General features: G+C 30.7%; 1 protein-coding gene across 1 annotated transcript; it reads left to right on the top strand.

Annotated features, from left to right (window-relative positions):
* The first annotated feature begins 10,580 nt into the window (after positions 1 to 10,580).
* Positions 10,581 to 17,511, top strand: LOC107617465 (ABC transporter C family member 8). The gene is made up of 12 exons (XM_016319224.3): positions 10,581 to 10,886; positions 11,150 to 13,128; positions 13,302 to 13,622; positions 13,714 to 13,800; positions 14,050 to 14,670; positions 14,876 to 15,040; positions 15,132 to 15,426; positions 15,555 to 15,769; positions 15,890 to 16,195; positions 16,497 to 16,560; positions 16,765 to 17,004; positions 17,182 to 17,511. The coding sequence occupies exons 1-12, from the start codon at positions 10,862 to 10,864 to the stop codon at positions 17,289 to 17,291; spliced, it is 4,428 nt and encodes a 1,475-aa protein (XP_016174710.1). The 5' UTR covers positions 10,581 to 10,861; the 3' UTR covers positions 17,292 to 17,511.
* Positions 17,512 to 17,802: the final 291 nt, after the last annotated feature.

Here is a 17,802-nt window from a genome sequence, read left to right as displayed (position 1 = left end):
CTTTTGTTTATATAAAAGTCAATTGTATTTATTGATATATAAATACTCAATTATTACATAAACTCTAATCTCTTCACTTAGATCACCCCTACTCAGTAGCCAGCTCTAATCTCTCCTTTCAATTTCTCTGCATTTCTTTACTGAAAATTCGTGCTCCTTGTTTCAACTACTTTCCTTGTTGGTGCTCCGTGCCCGTGCTCGCATTCAGCGCTGTGGTCGTCGTGCTATATAGAATTGAACATTTGATGTTTATGTTGTTTGTGAGATAATTGTATTATTTGTGTTAAATTTTTAATTTGTGTGCTCGTTAGGTTTTATAATGATATTACATCTTTTTGCTAACTTACGGGTAGGATCGGGTACCTGTAGGTTGAAAATGGATAGAATTAAAGTTGACATGTTCTCAACCTACAGAAAAGATTAAGATTGGGTTCAAACCCTATCTTATCCCATCCATTACCATCTTTAGGTTTATATTATTTTAAATTAAGATTTGATTGAGGCTAATTAAAAGAACTTGGATATGGATTTTTTTTTTTTTTTGCTGCTATTCTCGAATATGAGGACGTGTAGTGTTGTATTTTGGGGTGGTGGATTCTACTTTCTTACCGTAGGAGAGATACATTTTTTATTTTTTTTTAAATTAAATGAAAAAACTTCTCGTTACGTGTGAGAAGCATTGTTAGAAAATTTAAAAAAATTTGAATCTTTCATCTCACAGTGTACAAGTTTTTTTTTTAATAGTAAATAGCTATTTTGATATTTGAAAGATTCAGTTTTTGATAAAACAGATTTTAATATTTATTTTTGATAAAATAATTCCTGAAAAATATATTTTATTTGACAAAGTAATTCAAATATTTGGTTAATGATGTATTCATCCGGTTAACAATTAAATTTCAACAAAATTATTAATCTACTCTTGTTATCATCATCATTATTCCTATCCCATCCATTCATTTTCTCCATTTCATTCTTCTGTCACCATTCATATCCACCACCCAATCTCATCCATTGTATCATCATCGTCGCTAAGAATGAAGAATGAAAGCACGAGATATTCAGAGTTTGTGGAGCTTGATTGGGTGAAAGGTGATGGAGAAAGTAGACAGGAAATAAGTAATAATAAAGATAAGAAGGATAAATTAGTAATTTTATAAGAAAAAATAAGAACAAATTATTACTTTCACAAAAAATTTAACAGTTAATTAAATGAATAAACTATTGACCAAATATTTAGTCATTTTGTCAAATGAAATATTTTTTTCTTGAGTCATTTTATTAAAAACAAATGTTAAAGTCCGATCTCTCAAAAGCTATATTTTTCGAGTGACAAAATAACTATTTACTTATTTTTTAAATAACAGAACTATTTATGTATAATGTATATTTTATTTAACAATATATTTAATATAAATGTATTAGTACGTACAAAAATATTTTATTAACGTAAATATATATATATATATATATATAAAAGATAGTAGATGGTTATCAGAATTTATTATTTTTAGCTATCAGTTAGTTATTAATATTTAAAAGTATGAGATAAAATAATATATTATTAAATTAATAGATTAAAAAAATTAGACTAAAAAATTTGAGTTAATAGTTAAATAATGACTAAATATAATAAATTCTGATAAAATCCTGTCATTTTTTTATATAAAATACTTTAATATCAATACATATAATAATTTTTATATTCGATAATAATTTACTATAATTAGAAATAAGAATATTAATATATAATTTTCAAATTATTACACATGGTATAAATAACAATTAACAATTAAAAAAAAATTAACAAACACTAGTTACATACAGTTTAATTTTGATGTACTAACAGTATAAAATATTTTATATAGTTGTATGATCACATTCATTTTCTAGATTATTATTCACATGGTTAATGTAAAAAATAATTACTTTTATTGATATGACATTACGTAATTATATGTACATATAAAACTACTTTACACTAACAGAGCATCAAAATTAAATTCATATAATATTACTATAATAATATTAACATAACAATACAATATAACCCTATTAAAATTTGTACAAGGATTCCATGAATTCACGAGATGCAAGTCGATCTCGCAGGTAGGAATGTCAACGGGGTAGGGCGGGGGCGGGGATGTCTCTCTGCTCTCCATCCCCGCCCTCAGATTTGCTCCTCATATCTGTTCCCTATTTTTCGCCGTGGGAAAAGATTGCTTCCCATTCCCATTCTCCACGGGGTTCCATTCCTCGCTCGCGGGGACCCCATTCCGCATCTATCTGATAGTTATAACTAATTATTAATTTCCATATGATTAGAGCTGCAAGTATCCATCATATACAAAAACAGCAAGATTTTATATAAAAAGTCTAAATAACACGATGGTGACTTCTTTCGAAATGACGCAGTGGGGGCGTAACGACGAGCCAAATGACAAAGCAGTGGACGAGGTGGGAGACGCGGCAACTACAGAGAGGAGAATAGACACAACGGCAGAGTTACGAAAAGAAACACCGCAAATAGAAAGCACGACGCGGTGAGGGTGATGACACGGTGAGGTGTGACGATACAGTGAGAAGGAAGAGTGGCGAGGGGGTGGCTATAGAGAGGTTGGATGGAATATAAACAGCGTTAGGAATCTCTGAATTGAAGAAGGGTTACGTAAATGAAAATTAGGAGTTTTTGGTTTTTATGTATATATATAAATATATGTGTGTGTATGTGTGAGAAATGACTAAAAAACATATATGAGAAATAAACTATTAAGGATAATTCAGTAAATTTATAAATTTCGGGAAATAGCGGAGGCGGGGCGGGGATCCTCGCTCTGGTCCCACGCCTGCCTCAGGAGAATTTTGTCCCTCATTCCCATCCTCGCAGAAAAAATTCCCCACAATCGAATCTCTATTCGGGGCAGTCTCCGCAAGGATCCCCGCATCTCGAAGAATTTTGCCATCCCTAGTCGCAGGACATAGATGCAGAGTTCTAACATTGCTATAAGTCAAAAGACAAACAATGTCAAATTGTCAACCACTTGTACAGTGCGAAAATGATTTGAATCCTCTAAATTTTTTAATTTTATTTTAAAAAATAAAATATAATTTATCACTATTTATTTTATAAATGAAATAAAAAATTATAAAAAAAAATATTCAATAATAAAAGATCTCATTTTATCCTTTAAAATAAAAATCTAAAATTAATGGTCTAAATTCGTGCAAAAAAACAAAGATTACTATAACTATGTTCAACTTTTCACCATCCAATTTATATACTTATCACCAATAATAAATTAATATAATAAATAATTCCTATTTGATCATTTTTTAATAAAACAAAACCTTTGATCTTCGAATAATTTTAAAGTGTGTTTAGTTTATATTTTTTTTTATCTTTTATTTTTTATTTTTATAAAAGATACAAATACAAATTAAACACTTTTAATTTTTTAATTTAAATTATTAAAATTTTATGCCGCCTATGAAAATAATAAGACACTAAATCGTGGATAATAGTAGCAACCATAGCAGTATCTGTCTTGGTCAGATTCTTTGTCTTGTCCAAAGATTTTAAATGGAATGGGTCGGTGAATATTGCTAGTCTATGCTACTATGTCCATTTGTCTTTTTTTTTGTTTTCTTTTGGCTATTTTCTGTTTGAGAATATTCCTATCCTCAATGATCATAATTCATAAGATGATAGCAGACTTCACTTTGCAGTCTACTCTTTCTTTCTTAGAATAAATTATTATTTATTTTTTAAATATATATCATAAAAATTAATTTAGCATAAAAGGTGAATAATCCATAAAAATGTTAAAACATTTATCTTTTAAAAAAATAAATTAATTCAATATTTATTAACTTAAGCTATCTTAAATATTCAACAAAATTGTTTAATAAACTGTTTATTAACCATGCATCTAATATTATCAAATTAGCAGAATTCAAAATATATTTATTAAATTAAAAGAAAATATCTAATATATACATGTATATTGATAAATTTTGGACACATTACCTTTTTTGAGATATTACTTTAACTTACCTAAATGGCTAAATCCCACTGTACAGTGTAGTAGTTCCAAATCCACGCATGGAGGCTATCACCAAAACCATATGTTTTATACCAAAACAAACGCAACATGCCAATTTCAACAACTCAGCAATCACACTCACAGTATATATGACTAAACCAAATGTGGCAGGTTAGTCTTTCAATAATGTAACAATATATATATAATAGAAACCCATTTGGCTGGGAATACTCCATGTAATTTCTCAAAAAGAATATCTCAAATTTTCATGTCAATGCTGAATTTTTTAAATAAAATAAATACTTTATTTATTGGTTTATATTTTTACATTTTATTTGTTATCCCATTTGCATATATAGTATACTAGCTAAAAAAAATAATTTTGTGTTCATCTCATGGTTATTACGAATGAGATAATTAACAACTGAATCAATAATAATAAAGTTGATTATAATTAAAATTAGGGTTAATTGTTCTCCAAACTCCAAAGTAGCATTAAAAGAAAGTTGATATATGAGGAATGTTAGGGGGTCAACAATTTTGATGTTTTGTAATCATCAATTGGCCATCAATTGTGTTTTTAATGGTGTGAGATTACATTTATTGGTTGGAGATTACTCACTTTTGTTTTGATGGTTAAGTGCTGGTCAGAAAATACAAAAATTGCTGGCCCTCTAGACTTTTCCTTGATATATAATGAAATGAAATAGTTAATCTGTACATTCTTTGTTTTAAAACAATTTTTTTTTTAATTCATGTGAATATAATTTAGATAATCATTAGATGTCGCTTATAATTCTTTAATACTAACAACGGTGTAGAAATTAGACTCTTTAAATAATAATAACAACACAAAAGTGGTGGCATAGTTTTAGCTTTACCAGGACCATTTGGAAAGGATTGGTTCCACCAAGAGTAGAGCTATTTACTTGGTTTGTACTAATAGGTCGAGTGAACACTAAGGAAAGGTTAAGTCGGCTTGGTGTTATTACTCAGGAAGATAATATTTGTGTGCTCTGCAATAATGAGGTGGAATATGTACATCATTTGTTTTTAGGCTGTACTTTTGCTTGGCAGGTGTGGAATGCTTGAACATCAGCTTTTGGTCGACAATGGTGTTATCCGGGTTCAATGAAAGAGCATTTTTTAAGCTGGACAAAGAAACCGAGGAGTAAGGAGAGCCAAAAGCAGCGATTGAGGTGCTTCTGTACGATTCTCTGGAACATTTGGCTGGAAAAAAATAGGAGGCTTTTCCAACATATAAACAAAGGCGTTGAAGAAGTTATCAACTTGATCTTTATTAGCGCAAACGAGTGGAGGAGCGTGGATTCTTTTAATTGTTGATGGCTATGCCGGAGATGACTTCGGGATCGATTTGTTTTTATTTTTAGCTATTTTGGATTTTGTCTGAACCAATTACTCCACGTTATTGTGTTGAGCTTTGTTTTCAAAGAAAAAAAACAACAAGTTAAACAAATAATTAGTCTATTAAAATAGAGCATGATTCAAAATATGTTTCTTTAAAACAAATGTTTTTTTATTTTTAATTTTATTAAAAATTAATATGTTTAGATAAAACTTGTTTAAATATATTAGTTTCATTTTTAATAGTTCTAAAAAATAAAAAGATATTTATTTTGAGAAAGAGAGAGTAAAAATTTGGCTGAAAATTTTATATATGGTTTCAAATTGTGAATTTCATCGAAACAGATCATGCCAATTATTTTTAGAAATATGTGCTCAAGCTTTTGAAGGTTAGGAAAAGTAATTTTTTTTTTTATTTTAATTTTTTCCTATAAGTTTCTTCAGCAACATATGATTACTCCTTGACTCCTTATACATTATTTCAACCACACATTTTAGTAAATTATTACACCTACTAAAGGACTATTTAAAAATAAAATGAATTTCTGTAAAATTTTATATCCACACAGCAACAAACAGAAGTAGCTACAATTAATCTCGTCAAATCCTAATTACTATGTTACTGACTAGTCAGATTATTTGTCTCTATAAATAATCGATCCCATGCTTTTTAATAATATTTTGCTAGCTTCCATGTCTTTTTCCCTTGATCGATAATGTTCATGTCTTTTCACGCATAATAATGCATGCAATGCACCTGCAGGATCACACATATACCAAAACAGATTTGGCTTTGAAACTTTGATTTTAATGCTTTAAAATATGTAATAAATACAATAACTAAATAAGCAATAATAATTATGTAAAAAAATAAACAGTAATAATTAAAACTATGCCACCACTAGCTAACCACCTTAAAATTTTTAATTCTTGATGTTGTGTTAATTGATAACAATATTACGGTTTAGCAATTTAATTATTCCACCCATCATTCATTTATCATTATGTTTCGTTTTGTGTTTGTTTTATATTTTTAAGATTTTATAAAATAATTTAATTTAATAAATTATTAATATAAAATAATTTTATAATTAATATATTATAAACAAATAATTATTTTTTTATTAATTATATAAATAATTATTTAAAAAAATAAATATAATTAAATAATTTTATAAAATATTTTATATTATTAATATATTAAAATTAATTTTTATAAAATATTGACTAATTTTAGCTCATAGAAAAGTCATAATAAACAAAACAGGACAGTCAACAAAAAAAAGAGAGAGGACGTGTTCGACTAGAAGACTATCAAGAGGTTTGATTATATTATTGAATATTCACTACTACATACTAATAGATAGTCACGTGTAGAAAAGCAATCATGGAGAAAGAGAGTGCAAGTTTGAAGTTTTAGGTCATAAAAGAGAAGTAACAAAAAGAGAATTTTGATTCTATTATTAACTTGTAGGGCGTTAAAATAGGCTAAATCTATCGGGTTAGTCTATTTATTCGTTTAAATAGGCGAGTTTTGTCTTTAAAATTAAGTCTGTTTAAATTTCGGGTTAAACGGACTGAACCTGATTAACCCGAAAAAATGACGGGTTAAACGGGTTAATCTGCGGGCTAAACGGGTGGTCTGTTTAATTTTTTTTTATATTTTTTTTAAAAAAGGTAGCACTTTTAGTTAATATTTTTTTCGATCTGACTCGAAAATCCGACCTATCAACTAAAAAAATATTATTTTTAATGGTTTTTGACTTAAAAATGATATTTTTTGTCAAAATATTTTTCAAAAAATAAAATAAAATGATAAACGGACTGGCCCGTTTAACCCATCGGGCTGACCATAAACGGTCCGGACTAGAAAATTCTAGCCCGCGAATAAAGCAGACTTAAATGGGCCAGCATATTTAACCTGCAAACTTAACGAGTCGGACCTAAATGGGCCGAATTAGTCCGTTTGACAGCCCTATTAACTTGTACAACTATTATTAATAAGTACTATAACTTTTTCAATATCCACATTTATTAATGTGTCTATTGATTGGCTCTATTTTTTTCTTTTTAAATATTTATATAATTTATTAAATTAAAAAAAATTAAAATTGCTATAAATTAAATAACATAATTGTAATGTTTGTTTAGTAGTAGCATGATATATATGACATAATAAATAAACACTCCTGCTACATATACAAATTTTTTAATAAATAATTTAAATAAATTAATTTTACTCCTCCAATGTTTGTATTTTGTATTTTTTTTCTCTTATTTTTCTTCTTTCTTCTTCTTTTCTTTTTTTGTTGTATTTTTCCTTTTTTTTTTTTTGCGTTACCTCTTCTCCGTATATTTTATTTTCTTCGTCGTTTTTTTATTTTTGTTGTTATTGCTATTTTTTTTCTTCCTCCTCCTTCTATTAATTTTGTAATATTATTTTTTTTGTTTAATTTTTTCTTCCAAAAAAATTATAAAAAAATAAAATAAAAAAATAAAGAAGAAGAAGCAGCAAAAGATGAGAAAGAAGAAGAGGAAGAATTTTGAATTATGTAAAATTTATCAATATAAATACACCGAAAATTCTTAACAATACACATAAATATCTTAGTTTTACACTAAAATTTATTACAAATACACAAAAATATTTTCTTTAATACAAAATTTTTTTCTCCTTCTTTTTTCCTTATTTATTTATTTCTTTTAGTTGAATGAATGCAGGTTCATCCTCTTCTAAGTAATTTTGCGGCATTATGTATTTTTTCTTCTTCCTTGTTTGATTTTTTTGGTTTTTATTCTTGTTAAGAGAATAAATAAGAAGAACTTTGAGAAGGTAAAACAAGAAGAAAAAGATGAATAAGGAAAAAAAAGAAGATGACGAAGATAATAATGAAAAAGAAGAAAAAGAGGAAGCAGTAAAAGATGAGGAGGAGGAAGAGAAAGAGTTTTGAATTTACAAAACTTATCAATACAATTAGGGGTGGCAAACGGGTCTAAATCCTCCGAGTCAACCCGCGTAACCCGCCAAAAAGGCGGGGCATGCAGGATGGAAAATTGAGACTGTCACACTTCGAAAGCCTTCCTAACCCGTACTGCTTAAACCGTGGGTTTTGGCGGGGCAGGACAGGCCTTCCCGCGCGGGCCCAACACTTTTTTTTGTCATTGTTGGTTTTATTATTTTGTTTCAAAAAACTTGGTTTATGATTATGTTTATTACATATTTATAATTATAAAAGACTTCAATGTTTATAAATTTAGAAATTATACTTTTTTTTATGTCTTTAGAAATTATAAATTTATTAAAATGGTTGTAAAATTATATATATTATTTAATATTTAATATTTAATAGTAAAAAAAAGGAGATTTGGCGGGCTTTGCCAGCTAGTCTACCGTTAGGCGAAGCGGGGTGAGGTTTCAGGACCGTCTCATTAGGTGGGACGGGGCGGGCCAACCCACCAGATGATGGCTTTTGGCGGGACGGGGCGGGCTTTTCCGTTTGTCACCCCTAAGTACAATACATAGAAAGTTCTTAACAATACACAAAAATATCTTAGTTTTACACCGAAATTTGCTACAAATACATAGAAATATTTTTTTTAATGCTGTATTTTTTTCTTCTTTTTTCCTTATTTCTTTCTTTCTTTTAGTTGAATAAATGTAGGTTCATCATCTTTCAAAAAATTTTGTAGCATTATGTGTTTTTTTTGTTTGATTTTTTATATTTTTATTCTTGTTAAGAGAATAAAACAAGTAGGGGTATCCGCGGATCGGATCGGATCAGATATAGCCGAAAATTTGATCCGATCCGCACAATTTCCATCGGATTGGATCGGATATGATATCCGCAATTTTTAGTGCCGGATCGAATATAGGATATATCCGCATAATTAAACATTCTCTTTTTAATCATATTTCTATGTAAAAAAAATTCGATAAAAATATTTCTTTCATACTTTTAAACTTATTTATTTCTAAAATATTTTTAATCAAATAAGTAAATATAATACCAAACATATATATTTATTTATTTTTTAATTATTATAGTGCGGATCTGCGGATCGGATCGTATCCGCAATTTTCGGATCGGATGCGGATATTTACCGCGGATCTGCAGATATGATCCGATCCATGGACACCCCTAAAAACAAGAAGAAACTTGAAAAAAATTCTATGATAATGATAACAATAACAATAGCGATGATAACGATAATGATAACAACGATACATATAAGAAGAAGACGACGATGACTATAACGATGATGATCATAATGATGAAGATGATGGAGGAGAAGGAGGAAAAGGAAGGAGAAGAAGAAAGTCCAATAAAAAAAGGAGGAAGAGGAGGAGGAGATAGTACAACAATAACAAAAGAAAAAAATCAACGAAAAAAATAAAAAGAAAAAGACGAAAAAATGACGAAGAAGAAGAAGGAGGAGAAGAAGAAGAACATGTAAGGACGCGTGAGTGTAAATGACTTGTATGTAGAGATTAATTGATAAATAAATATGAAAATAATTACAATTTAATAGTAAAAGTTTGTGTAATTAAAATTTATAACTTAATAGCCAATGAATTATAGCTCAAATGGCATAGTCTCCCATACTCATTTAAGAGGTTGCGGGTTCGAGTCTCCTATCTTTGGTAAAAAAAAAAAATTTATAACTTAATAATAACAAATTTGATGTCCGCTTCACACCAAAATTATTTAGAGACACTGAAATAGATATTGGCACCAAATAAAATAACATGGAAACGAAACATACGGATCTAAGTATGCATGTTTGCATTATTTTTTTTTTGAAATTAGTATATAAATTAATTAAGTCTCCCCTTATATATATATACAAAGAAGAAAGAATATCATTCCACACGAATTAGATCTAAGAGCCTCACATATATAAATTGCATCAAATATTCAAATGTATGTAGGGATTCTCTATCTCTTTTTATTTCCCTTAAATTTCTCCACCGCATAAAGGGAGGTACCAGTACCCAATTATAAAATCTATGGATAAGATTAGAATAATACAAAATCAAAGTCATGGCTATTATGAATAACAAAAATATTACGTATAAATGTATAAAAAATTAACTATTAAATTAAAATATAAATATATACAAATTATTATATTTATCATATAAAAATATATTTTTCGAAATTTCATTTACTGCATTGGTTAATTAGTTCAGGAGACTAGTCTATATAGTATAACCTTAAATACACCAAATATTAATTAAACTCATAAAAAAAGAAAAAGAAGAAACAGTTGAGCAATGCAAACTCATCAATGGCTAAACATAGGTACGTAGCTGAAAAAGGCACATTAAATATATGTAGGAAGTGGAAGTTGTTATAATTCAATAAATCATCCCTCAAAACCTTTGTTCCTCCATTCTCACTGCTGCATAAGAACCACAAAACCAATCAAATAAAGCTCCATATACAACAAAAATGGCTTACTATGGGAACACGATAGGTATAATTCACTAACTTTGAATATTGTTATTGTTTTTTATTTTTAGTATGTGTATGTTAGTTGCGTCAGTTTTGTGATTTTTTATTATTAATCATCATCATGCAATCTGTTTCTTCTATGATTTTTGTTTAACTAGTTCATGTTTTTCTGCACCATTGAATTTCATAAAGTTTTTTTTTTTTTTTTATTACAAACATTTTTTTCCAACTTTTCAAAGCTAATGTTACATATAATTTGATTCTTTTTGTCTATAACTTATGCAGGTGATGATTTCACATCATGGAGTAGTTGTCTAAAGAACTTTGATTTCACTTCATTATGTACTCAAAGAAGCATAGTGGGGATCACAAATCTACTTTTTGTGTTTATGTTCTACACCGTTTTGCTTATTAGTTTCATCAAAAGAAGTTCTTCAAGAAATGGCAATACTAGCGACAGAAGAAAGAACAAGTTTTTCATATTTGTATCAGTTTGTTGTGCTCTTATCAGCATTGGTTTTGTCACAATTGGTCTATGGAATCACATGAGCTTGTTATCTTACATTGTAAGAGGGATTGTTTGGATCTCTTTATCATTTTCCTTGATTCTTCAGAGACAAAAATGGGTGAAGACTCTCAGCACTTTCTGGTGGATATGTTCTTCTATTTTGGTGTCAATTTTGGATATTGAAATTCTTTTCAAGGATCATGCAATTGAGGTTCTTGATGTGGTGCTTTGGCTTGTGAATTTGTTACTTCTATTATGTGCTTTTCAAAATCTTGGTTTCTTTGTCACACAAAGTGATGATAACCAAGGTGATGCAGATTTATCTGAGCCTCTTTTGGATCGAAAAGACGGCGAAAATGCACGAACAGGACTATGCAATGCTTCCATTTTGAGTAAATTGATCTTCTCTTGGATTAACCCTTTGCTCAAATTGGGTTACTCAAAGGCACTATCACTTGAAGACATTCCTTCAGTTGTTCCTGAAGATGAAGCAGATTCTGCACACCAAGTGTTTGTTCTTGCATGGGAGAATCTTTTAAAGGAAAAGAGAAAGAACAATAATAATAGTACCAAGAACTTGGTTCTTTGGTCTCTAGCTAGAGTTTACTTAAAAGAGAATCTTTTGATTGCAGTCTATGCATTGATTAGAACTGTTTGTGTTGTGGTTTCTCCACTTATACTCTATGCTTTTGTGAACTATTCAAATAGAAGTAGCACTGAGAAAAATCTCAAAGATGGTCTTTCTATATTGGGGTGTTTGATTGTCACAAAGGTGTTTGAAACATTGTCTCAAAGACATTGGTTCTTTGATTCAAGGAGATCAGGTATGAAGATGAGGTCTGCTCTGATGGTGGCAGTGTATCAGAAACAGCTAAGGCTTTCTAGCCCTGCTCGAATGAGGCACTCCGCCGGCGAAATTGTTAATTACATTGCGGTGGATGCATACAGAATGGGAGAGTTTCCTTGGTGGCTTCATGTAACATGGGCCTGTGTATTGCAGCTTATTATGTCTCTTATAGTCTTGTTCGGTGTTGTAGGTCTCGGTGCTCTGCCTGGCCTAATCCCTTTCATAATCTGTGGACTACTCAATGTGCCATTTGCAAAGGTGATACAAAAGTCTCAGTCTCAGTTCATGTTAGCACAAGATGAGCGCTTAAGATCAACTTCAGAGATACTTAACAGCATGAAGATCATCAAGTTACAATCATGGGAAGAAAAATTCAAGAGCTTGGTTGAGTCGCTTCGCGCGAAAGAATTCATATGGTTGTCTAAGACACAGATCATGAAGGGTTATGGCTCAATTCTTTATTGGATGGCTCCTACAATTGTTTCTGCTGTTGTCTTCCTCGGATGTGTTCTGTTCCATAGTGCTCCATTGGATGCAGGGACAATTTTCACAGTTCTTGCAACATTGAGGATCATGTCGGAACCAGTTAGGATGATCCCTGAGGCTCTCTCTGTTCTTATCCAAGTTGTGGTATCTTTCGATCGGCTTAATACCTTTTTGCTTGCTGAAGAGTTAGGCAGTAATGAAATTGTAAGGAGTGTTAAGCAAAGTTCAGTTGGTGACAACAATGCTGTAGAAATTGAAGGTGGAAACTTTACTTGGGATCAGGGGTCAGTGTCCCCAACTTTAGCTGATGTGAATTTGGAAGTGAAATGGGGGCATAAAGTAGCAGTTGTTGGGCCAGTTGGAGGTGGAAAATCATCTCTCTTGCATGCAATACTTGGAGAGATTCCAAAGATTTCAGGAAATGTGAGTTATTGAACACCACAAGTTCTTGTTCGTTTATTATCATGCCAAATTCATATTTATAACTTCGAGTAAACCACAAATTTTTGGACTATTTTGATTGTTTACCTTATCATTTTTGTATCTTATACATTTTTTCTTATCCTTAAATGTCATTTCATGATAATGCTAAACAGGTTAATGTATATGGCACCATAGCATATGTTTCTCAAATTTCTTGGATCCAAAGTGGGACAGTTAGAGATAACATACTCTTTGGCAAGCCAATGGACAAGAAAAGATATCAGAATACCATTAAGGCCTGTGCCTTGGATAAGGACATCAATGATTTCAGCCATGGCGATCTGACAGAAATCGGTCAGCGAGGGATCAACATGAGTGGAGGACAAAAGCAAAGGATCCAACTAGCTAGAGCAGTGTACAATGATGCTGACATTTATCTCTTTGATGATCCTTTCAGTGCAGTTGATGCGCACACTGCTGCTCATTTATTCAATGTAATAAATATTTCACTTTGGATTCTCAATCACAACAAAACTATTTATATTTGAAATAAACTAATGTTTTTTTACATTTATGAAATTATAGGAATGTGTCATGACAGCTCTTAGGGAAAAAACAGTCATTCTAGTGACTCATCAAGTGGAGTTTCTCTCAGAAGTTGATAAAATCCTGGTAAAGTATCTCAATTTTGTTGAAATTTCAAGTGTGAGTCATTTAATCTCACATTGGTTAAGTTTGACTTAAGTGAATAATATAAATTTGGAACAAAGCATAGGCTATTCATTTTGATGTTTTGGGTCAAGATGTAGCATTTTTGTTAAACTCTTTAGCTTTCTCTTGACCACTTGACACAATTTTGGTGTTATATTCCATTACATATTAGAGACTAATTCATGTCAAATGTCACAAAACATGTTCCAGGTGATGGAGGGAGGGAGAATTACTCAGTCAGGTAGTTATGATGATATCCTAACAGCCGGGACAGCATTCGAACAACTTGTGACTGCTCACAAAGATGCAATAACAGAGTTTGATCGGAACAACCAAAACCAAGGAGGACCTGAAAATAATAAGGCTATGACTCCTCCAGAAGAGTCTCAAGGTTCTAATATCTCTAAAACTCAAAGTGAGGGTGAGATTTCTTTCAAGGGTCAAACTGGCTCACAACTCACACAAGAGGAAGAGACAGAGATTGGTGATCTTGGGTGGAAGCCATTTTGGGATTACATTTCCTTCTCCAAGGGGCAACTTATGCTGTGTTTGATGATATTAGGACAATTTGCTTTTGTTGCTTTGCAAGCTGCTTCAACCTTTTGGCTTGCACTAGCAATTGAGATGCCAAAAGTGACTAGTGCTGTTTTGATTGGGGTTTATGCATTGGTGTCATTTAGCAGTGCTATTTTTGTGTATCTGAGGTCTTTGGTATCTGCACTTCTTGGATTAAAAGCTTCATCAGCCTTCTTCTCTAGTTTCAATAAGGCTATCTTCAATGCTCCTATGTTGTTCTTTGATTCAACCCCTGTAGGAAGGATTTTAACCCGAGTAAGGCTTTTTTATATTGGAAATAAACTACTCCATCCGTTCAAAAATAACTATTGGATTGGCAAAATTGGTCCATGTAGAAATCAACATATCTGAATAGTTATTATTAGACGGAGGGAGTATATAATATGAATGTTATTCTTTACTCTTTAGGAGTTAATTAATCATTATTCTAACTCATGAAATATAATCTCCTTACTTGCAGGCTTCATCAGATTTGAGTATTCTGGATTTTGACATACCTTATTCCATCACTTTTGTAGCATCTGTAGCTATTGAAATTGTGGTGATCATTGGTATAATGGCTTCAGTCACATGGCAAGTTCTAATAGTTGCAATTCCTGCTACACTAGCATCAAAATATGTTCAGGTTTGTCCACTTTTACTGTGCAACTTGCATTGAACTCCATGTTATTTCATTTTATTATTACTATCTTCAATTAATTTTTTTAATATAAAAGGGATATTATCAAGCCTCTGCAAGAGAAATAATAAGGATCAATGGAACAACCAAAGCACCAGTGATGAATTTTGCAGCTGAGACATCACTTGGAGTGGTTACTGTTAGAGCATTCAACATGGTGGATAGATTTGTCAAGAACTACCTAAAGCTTGTGGACACAGATGCATCACTATTCTTTCATTCTAATGTGACCATGGAATGGTTAATTGTAAGGATTGAAACACTTCAAAACTTGACAGTCTTCACTGCAGCCTTGTTACTTATTCTAGTTCCTATGGATTATGTGTCCCCAGGTAATACTAATATTACATAATAAATAAAACAGTTATCATCATGGTTTACCAATTCGATAGTTTTGGTTGATCAAAGAAAGTAACTAACAAGCTAATACTGGATTGATAATGTTGGATGGTATGTGCAGGGCTTGTGGGACTTTCACTTTCTTATGCATTCACATTGACACAAGCACAAATATTTTGGACAAGATGGTTTTGCAACTTATCAAACTATGTTATCTCTATTGAAAGAATCAAACAATTCATTCACATACCAGCTGAGCCTCCTGCTATTGTGGAGGATAACAGGCCTCCAACTTCATGGCCATGGAAGGGTAGAATTGATCTTCAATCCTTAGAGGTAAAAAAACTAATCCAAAACATATTCATATGTTTATCAAATGTACTTATTCACTAATTCATTTTTACACTGATATCAAAAATTCAATGCTAATAGCTTGTTTTTCGACATTGATTTCAGATTAGATATCGTCCGAATGCACCAATAGTCCTGAAAGGGATCACTTGCACATTCAAAGAAGGGAGTAGAGTGGGAGTTGTAGGAAGAACAGGAAGTGGAAAAACAACACTTATAAGTGCTCTGTTTCGATTGGTTGAGCCTTCAAGAGGTAACATTATTATTGATGGGATTGACATATGCTCATTGGGGTTGAAGGATTTGAGAATGAAGCTTAGTATTATCCCTCAAGAAGCAACTCTTTTCAAGGGTAGCATTAGAACAAACTTGGACCCCTTAGGCCTTTACTCAGATGATGAAATATGGAAGGTGAACAACTAACTCCAAAAGTTCCAAAAATTAGAAAAGCATTTTCTCTCAAATTTCTTTCAGAACTACCCTTCTATTAAGGGCTAATTGTTTTAATAAAACACATGATGCAAAGATAAATTACAATTTGATTGCTTCAAGGAATCAAATTGCAGATTACAAAAGTTTAGGAGATAAATTGCATGCACTTGAGTGAAATTTCAAGAAAGTAAATTGCAATTTACCTCCCAAAATTTTGGATTCTAGGAACATTACTTTTCATTAAGTAAACATTTTCATCAGAAATTTAATATTTATATAGGCTTTAGAGAAGTGTCAACTTAAGGAGACAATCAGCAAGCTACCAAGTCTCTTAGACTCATCAGGTGAGTTATCTTCAGGAACTTTAACTCAACAATTTTACATTGAAGCAACTTTAAGGAAATTCTGTCCTACCATTAGTTTTTTCCTAACGATATTATGATTAAGTGTCGAATAGCTAAGAAGGGTCAATATAATTCTTTGTAGCTAATGCTATATGTTGTTCCTTGTAAAGATCTATTGAAATCTAATTATGAGTAGTTTTGCAGTGAGTGATGAAGGTGGAAATTGGAGCTTGGGACAGCGGCAACTGTTTTGTCTTGGAAGAGTACTTCTTAAGAGGAACAGAATTCTTGTTCTTGATGAAGCAACTGCATCCATTGATTCTGCTACAGATGCCATTCTACAAAGAATTATTAGAGAAGAATTTGCAGAATGCACTGTAATAACTGTGGCTCACAGAGTTCCAACTGTTATAGACAGTGACATGGTCATGGTCCTATCTTATGGTATGTTAACTGTTATAGATTCTTTTCTATTTGTTCTTATTTAATTATATATTGATGAAAAAATGTACTAAAAAGTGACTCCACCAAATATTTTCTTAACAAAATGAATAAGTATTTTAATTTTTTTTAGATAATAAATTTAAATGACTAAAATATCATTTTATTCACTCGTCTAAGGGAAACTATTGGAATATGATGATCCTTCAAAGCTTATGGAGACAAACTCATCATTCTCTAAGCTTGTAGCTGAATATTGGGCAAGTTGCAAGAGGAGTTCTCAAATCTAAGAAGGCAACAACCATGAATAATTCCAAGAGGAGTTTTTGCACTTCTTGTTATTGAGTATTTTTTCACTTTTTGGTCAAGTCCTCTTTTAAAAGAAAAAAGTTAGAGTTGTTATCAAAGAAACTTTATTTAGCAGAAAAAGAGGAATAAAAAAATAATATATAACACACTTGATCAAATATGATTGAATAGTAGACATGAGACACTTGTTAGAAGAATAAATTTATGTATGTTCAAAAGGGAGAGACGAACTAAAATATTATTATGATCGTCTTGAATTTGTTTTTGCAACAATTATATATATATATATATATATATATATATATATATATATATATATATATATATATATATATATATATATATATATATATATCATCTCTATGGATCTAGTTCATTCAAGTTATTCAAAAGTGTTTTTTTTTTTTTAAGGTAAGTTATTCAAAAGTTTATTGTATTTCATATATTCAAAACTCAACAGTCTTATGTTTTAGGTAAAGTTTTCTTTTCTAT

This window comes from Arachis ipaensis, chromosome B9 (assembly GCF_059453495.1).
Source record: "Arachis ipaensis isolate K30076 ecotype BB chromosome B9, ASM5945349v1, whole genome shotgun sequence".
Lineage (NCBI taxonomy): Eukaryota > Viridiplantae > Streptophyta > Magnoliopsida > Fabales > Fabaceae > Arachis > Arachis ipaensis.
Note: the sequence above shows the minus strand (reverse complement) of the source record. Positions and strands in the feature narration are given on the sequence as shown.

Bases quoted from the DNA above. Each gene is read 5' to 3' on its own strand.
- LOC107617465 (XM_016319224.3), top strand. From the start codon at position 10,862: ATGGCTTACTATGGGAACACGATAG. The intron at 13,623-13,713 runs GTAATAAATATT...ATGAAATTATAG, and splicing joins CTGCTGCTCATTTATTCAAT to GAATGTGTCATGACAGCTCT. The intron at 13,801-14,049 runs GTAAAGTATCTC...AACATGTTCCAG, and splicing joins CAGAAGTTGATAAAATCCTG to GTGATGGAGGGAGGGAGAAT.